General features: G+C 27.6%; 1 protein-coding gene across 1 annotated transcript; it reads right to left on the reverse strand.

Annotated features, from left to right (window-relative positions):
- LOC106752448 (agamous-like MADS-box protein AGL80) lies at positions 1–907 on the reverse strand. Its single transcript, XM_014634132.2, has 2 exons — positions 766–907; positions 1–629 (listed from the first exon to the last, which is right to left on the reverse strand). The coding sequence occupies exons 1-2, from the start codon at positions 905–907 to the stop codon at positions 1–3; spliced, it is 771 nt and encodes a 256-aa protein (XP_014489618.2).
- Positions 908–7,166: the final 6,259 nt, after the last annotated feature.

The raw sequence follows: 7,166 nt of genomic DNA on the forward strand, positions 1-7,166 counted from the left end.
TCAAGGGATATATTGGTTAAGCCAACCACTTTGGACATTAACATCGTCCAATGATAACATGTCATTGGGAGCAGCAGCATTGATGATATCAGCAGACCAGTTAATATTCTGCATGGCATCAACATCAGTGTAAGGCCCTTGAACTTGGACATGGTTCACCCGTGCTTGTTCTCCATGGCGAGTCACAGTTTCTCCACCGTTATTTTCAGTAACTGGTGCCCCCATCTGGGCTTTGCGAGCAGCGATTTTCTTTGTGATGTCCTCCAAGCATTGATCAGCCAAGAATGAGATATCATTGAGATCAATGAGGTTGGCAGTCTCAAGGTGGTTGTTCCCAACAGTGATGTATTGAGAAATGAGATGGTTAATCTCTTTCTTCCGATTCTCATTCCTCACTTTCTTCAACTGTTCTTGGACCTTCACGATCCTTTGCCTCAGGAAGCTTTCCTGACAGAACATTTTCTTGCTTTGCTCCAGTTCAGAAACACTCCTGAACCTGGTGATAGCACTTTCAACTCCCTCCTCAGACGGCCAAACCTCTGGCTGTTCAGGTTCATCTGGTGTGTAGATTATAGCACAGGCTTGAATCCCACAGAGGATGCTGATTTCACCGATCTTTTTTATCAAACCTGTGTTGAGAAAAACATATATATATATATAACAGAAAGAATGGTTAGAAAAAGTAGATTTCATATTAAAAGGAAAAACATGGATCATTATAAAAGCAAGGTTAAGATGAAAGAAAGAGAAAGAAATGATTTGAACCATTTTTCCTTTTCTTGAAGGTTGCCTTCCTCTTTGAGGTTTTGGTTATGAAAGTAAGGTCGACCTTCTTTCTAGCCATGAGAGTGAGCAGAAAAGAACAAGGGAGTTCTGAAAATATGCTATGTTTGTGTAGCTTTCCCATTCTTGATGTGTGCTGTTTATATAAAAAAATTGAAGAGGTAACAAGATTGAATATAGGGAAAGTATTTCTCAATACCAAATCAGGCTCATCTGAGTTGTTGTCTTTGCATATAACTTTCGTAATTAATTTCATCTACATTGAATAATTAGACAGATTTTACAATAAAATATTGTTTAAATAACTTACCACTTGGGGAAGAAAAAGAGAAGATATGAGTTGTACAAGTTGATAATTCAAGTTCATATCATCTTTTCTTTAGCTGTTCATTTAAGAGGATAACATACAAATTAAAAATATAATTAATCTTTTTCTTACTTTTGTATCTGTCCATCTACAACTTTAACTAATATTTCTTTCTCATAAATAATACCCAATAATTAATTACACTCTATTGAATTACTTCTTACATACATCATTGAAAGGATAATAATAATAAATTATTTTATTAATATTTATGAAATAAAACCTACATTTTATTATATAAATATATTTGAGTATTTTCAAAGCCACCTACACTAACTTTTAAAAGAATAAAAAAAATATTAGTTCTAAATTAGAAGCAAAATCTAAACTTTGAATTTTTTTTATAAGAATAAAAATACAACCCTCTTGAGTATTATGTCTCAAAGGATCCAAAATTTTATACCCTATTAAATTTTTGTATTTTATAATGTATGTAAATACCTAAGTTTTTGTGGACCATGGTCTCTTTGAAACTTAAAAGCATTTTATTTTATATAAACTGAGATTCATCGGTTTCAGGATTCTTGTTTGTCAATTATACTATATGATGTTTGACTTTTGCTTCCTTCCTTTTCTTTTATTTATTCAAATTCTATGCTATTTAAATAAATTATTTTTTACAGAACATTTAATTATTTATCTTTCACATTTGCAAATTTTAATTTGGTTTATTGCAATAATTAAATGTTGAACCAGTTTTGGTTGTTCAATAGAACATTTTTCTATTATTGAAATATAATTTTTGTTGCATATTATTTTAATATAAGTTGACATTATACAAAATAATTTTAGGTAACATTTGACCTATCCGATTGATAGTCAATATTATTCAAAATATAAGTGCCGCAAACATTTGTGAATTTGTAGAGACTATTTTACTTTTTAAACGTTTCAATTTGATTTAATTTAATATTTTCTAATTTATAAAAATTTGAATTAAATATGACAATAATTTTTTTTTTATTTAAATTAAAGGATTCAATATCTCCCGTGGTTCTTGCAACATGATTTGTCGTTTGGTCCTTCAAATATTTTTTGTTATTTATCGTCTCTATAATACAAAATTCTTCTTATTACTTATTAAATGATACCATGATAAATATAATACCACGTGCCTTCTTTTTTTACAACATGACATGCCAATTGTCACATCATCATTTACATAAAGAAAAAAAATCATTAATTACAAAAATTAGAAAGACAAAACCAAACAAATAAAATAAATATATTATCAAAATTATTTTTATGTTTTTCTTTTAAAACATTACACCATTTCAACTCATATTTTTTAATTATGGTTAAAGAGGTTAAGTTTTTATGAAGAAAACTCGGAAGAATGAGGACCAATAAAACTCAAAATGTTAAAATAAGTTGTGAGAATTTTTTTAATATATTATTTATCTTGTTAATTTATATTCAACATGGATTAGAAATTCGATACTAATATATTATGACCAAATTATATAAAAAAACAGAATATTATAAACTTCAACACAATAAATTGGTGAGTTTTTATTTCTTTCATATTGTTCATAATCCTTCTTTCTGTTCTTAAATTAAACTCAAATTCACACTTGGAACCCAAAGCAACTGATAACTATAGAGTCATAACAAATTATTATACTTTTATGAAAACATATTTCGGTTTATTTAAGGTAATTTAACTTCACATTATTATTATTATTATCATAAAATACAAGTTTATGAAGAACATATAAAAATGAAGTCTCTATAGGTTTTTCAAATATTATGCATATAGTTCAATGCGGTGTTGATTTGGAGTGTAAAATTCCTTGTGAGAGAGCATTTACAATAAAATGGAGCAACCAAGATTACTAAGACAAAAATAAAGGTTAATGCTTATAATTAAATTCTTGTGACAGTTCGTTACATACAAGATGATCAATCCTTACACTAGAATATTTTAATTGAATGATATGTAATAGAATTTACTTTTTTATTTCAATTGCAAACACAACTGTCTCTTTTTCATACATTTTAGAAATAAAATACAATAATCGCTCAACTTGTACTAGTATAGAAATGGACTTTTAACACGTCTAATATATTATGTTTTTAATAAACCGAAACATAATACGATATGGTAGAATTTTTGAAAATTTAGCGAATATATAGCTTTCAGTTCAAAAAGAGCTGAAGGCTAAAAAGGTTTTTGATCTTGGTTATTCGAAAAATTGAAGCCATAGATCTGATAAATCTTTCTGCAAAACTGACTTTTTTGTTAAAACATTTTTGAACATTATCTATGGTCTCGATTATTTATAAAACAATTAATGTCATAAATAATGCAAATCCCTCTACAAAATTGACTTTTTCAATTAATTTTTTGAATTAGACCTACGACCTAAGTTATTAAAAGAACCGAAGTAATAGATCTTGCAAATTTTACTAAAAAACTGACATTTTTTTTTGAAAATTGTCACTTTAAATTTTAAATATTTTTTTCCAAGTTTTAGGCAACAGTGGGTTACGAATCGAGACCATAAAAGTTTTATGCCTCGGTTTTACAAAGAATCGAACCAAAATATTAAATGGAATTTCAAAATTGTCACTGTAATTATTTTTTAATTTTTTTGAAAGGTTTTAGACTGTGTTTTTTGTAAAACTTATGCCTTAGACCCTTTATTGCTTCAGTTATTTTTATTACCGAGACAATATCTTTTGAAATTTCATGAAAACTTATAAAGAACCACCCTTCAACATTTTTTTTCTTTCTTTTGAACGAACTAGCATTGCTTGTTCTTGTGACATCTCCGAGCAAAAACACCATTGTCACTGCTCAACGCTATCGTCTTGTTCGTTCGTTGCACTTACTATCGCACACCTCTTCTCTGCTTTTATTGGTGTTCTCCGCTGTGATAAGAGCAATTTTTTTTCATTTTTTTGTACGTTTTTGTGATCGTTTTGGTTATTGAGACTAATATGTTATTGTATTTGTGTCTAGGTATTGTAGTTTAGTGATGGAATTTTGTTTTGTTCCAAAACGTGGATAGTTGCATCCTTCTCCATTGTTGTCCACTTTTCACGCTCCTAGGTTCCTATTATCATGTTTAACATTTACTTGTTGTTTATAGATATATGTTTGGTGTAAGTAACCATATGGCGTTCAATGATGTTTATAAGTTCATTGACCCCTAACTCACTCATGAAGACAATAAATTTGATGACATTCAAGCATACGTCAACAACTGCTTTGCACGGAGGTAGGAGATATATTTTTTCTATTGTATTGATGTGTAAGTGTAATTTATTAACTTGAAAGTTACATCAGTGATTTTAAAACATAAAAATTAATTTATTATCTATTTTAGGCAACATTAACGGTTACTTGTGGTTTTCCTACAGCACAACATTGTTGTGTGGTTTTGTTTATTATACAAGTCTCCTCCCAAACATCTCAGACAAGCAGTATATTGGTAAGAACCTCAATGTTATAAAATTTCTTTGTTATATAAGTGTGTCCAAAAAATTCTATTTTTTTTCATAGTTTAATTGCAATACATATGATGTTGTCAGAGAAATCAACTGCTAATGTTAAAAAGCTTGGATGGTTGGTTCTCAAGGTTTGGTATTTTGGTTATACTTTCTTATAATTGTTTTATTCCAACGATCTTTCTTAATTATTTATAATTATGATGATATATTGTAGTGTAACAGACAAATCGGTTCATATTAATGTGATTACTATGTGATGCATTGGATAACGACCATTATTTGTGCTCATATTACAAGTGGTTGGAAAACAATAATATTTGCATTTAATAAAAAAAAAATATACATCATTTGGAAATCATATAAACTATTTAAAATCATTGTGTTTTTGTGTAGAGATTCTAAGACTCATTTTCTAATTATCGACGAGTCCATTTATTACATTGCAAAACATGTATTATTTGTACAATAAAAAGGTAAGTGCTAAGATATAATAATTTGTACAATAGTATATTATAATTTGTATATTGGGTGTATTTATAGTTATAATTATGTTTTTTATTGAAAAATATATTTTGGTTTGTAGTTTTGTGTTGTACATACTTTATTTTATATGTAAGTCTGTTTTTGTGATGTAAGATGTTATAAAAACAAAATTATCTTAAAAAATTGTATGCTTTAGGTAGCAATTGTGTTTATAGTTTTAGTTATGGCTCTAACCAAGGTCACAAACCTTTATATTAAAAGAATATTTTAAATAAAATTGAACCTATGACAACGATTATACTAATAATCGAAGCATAAAAGAATTTTGATAGGGGTTCCAAAAGCAACTGATGTCATAAACCCTATATAATTTTAAATAATTATTTAATTTTAAGGATCTAAGGCAGCAGTTCTGGAATCACTACCATAAATCCTTAAAATTAAATAATTATTTAAAATTTAATAGGGTCTATGGTAGCAGTTGTTTGTAGAACTATTGTCGAAAACCCATTTCTTTTTTGGTTTATTGTTTCAATTTTTTTATAATCGAAGCAAAATCTTCAACTTTTTTGCTTGAGTTATTAACCGAGGCTAAAAACCCTCCTTTTTTATTTCATCTAAATATGTCCCGATTCATAAATCACTAGCAATTGTTAAAAAATAATCGTTATCGTATACCTTCATTGTACTAGTACGTTATCGTATACCTTCATTGTACTAGTAGTGAGATATTAAAAGACTTCCAAGATTGATGCATGAGTATTCTCTAAAATCTATAAAAGTTGTCGTAAGTTAGATGACATTTATACCACTTTAGACTTTTATATCAATATTTATTATACCTATGTCACAATTAATTTAAATTTTGGAGGATTATTGACAACTTATAATGTTTAAAATGTGTAATAATGCATTAATTATGTGACATTACAACATTTTACTTTTATTTTTCAGGATAACTATGAAAAAATTATTGTTGAGGTAGATTCGTCATAAAACACATTAGATGATGATATATCCACTCGTTTATCTGATTATGACATTTTATACATTGTTGTTACAAGAATGAACAAAAAGAAAATGATTACCTAGGATTAATAAGTAAAAAAAAATCAAACCTTTTTATTCGACTAGTTCTTCAAATACCATTGCATCATAAAGAAAGTGTTAATTTCTAAAATCAAAAAATGTTTGCTTGTTTTGAAAGCAAATGAAACAATTTCTCATTAGCTTTTCACTTAACATCTCATCTTAATCAGTACTACTTCTCTTTTAGAAGAAAACTATCATGACAATTTATATGACAAATAACTCATTAAGATTTAATAGCTTGTAATATTAATATATGATATGTAGAACAACTCACATGTAAGTAAGACATCATGGTTGTATTATTCATCCTTTTTGAATACTTATTCTTAGTTTGGTTGAATGTTAATTGAAAATTGGAGAGGATATATATATTTTTTTTCATAAGAACACAAGTTATAACAATAACAAACAAACCACACAAATACATTACTTGCTCACTTAAAGTGATGTGAATGTCTTATATAATCAACCATATTAATAGATATTGTCTTATGCAACAAACTCAAGCATCAAGAAATCAATAAATTGTGTGACTTGAAGTACCAATGAGTAACTCTTACTGACATAACATCACTTAAAGCCTTATGTATTTCTTCAAACGACTTTGATTTTTGTTTGCTTCAAGCTCGTGTTCATTATTTTAAGTAACAATCATATTGTGTTCACTTAAAGTGCTTTATTTCATTCAAAGTGGTCATCATTTCTTATTTCACTTAAAGTCTGTGTTAGCTCACATTATTTTTAGGTCTTTCTTAAGCTACTAAATCGTAAAGAGTAAAATAAAATTTTAAATATTATTTTTTCAAGAAATTTGCACAATACTAACAAAATATATAATTTCTTACTGTCTAGACTGGATGAACTATGAAATATTGATATAAAGATATCTATGAATTTCTTATGATTAACTACTATAGTAGAATACAAAAAATAAGTAAACTAATATGTTTAGGTTTAGACTTAATTGAACACCTTCATGTAACGT

Source organism: Vigna radiata, unplaced genomic scaffold, assembly GCF_000741045.1.
Source record: "Vigna radiata var. radiata cultivar VC1973A unplaced genomic scaffold, Vradiata_ver6 scaffold_158, whole genome shotgun sequence".
Lineage (NCBI taxonomy): Eukaryota > Viridiplantae > Streptophyta > Magnoliopsida > Fabales > Fabaceae > Vigna > Vigna radiata.

What these genes read in the sequence shown, in the direction of transcription:
- LOC106752448 (XM_014634132.2), bottom strand. Translation starts at nt 907, where the DNA reads ATGGGAAAGCTACACAAACATAGCATATTTTCAGAACTCCCTTGTTCT. An exon ending in CTTCAAGAAAAGGAAAAATG is followed by an intron (nt 630 to 765) that starts GTTCAAATCATT and finishes TTCTCAACACAG; the next exon opens with GTTTGATAAAAAAGATCGGT.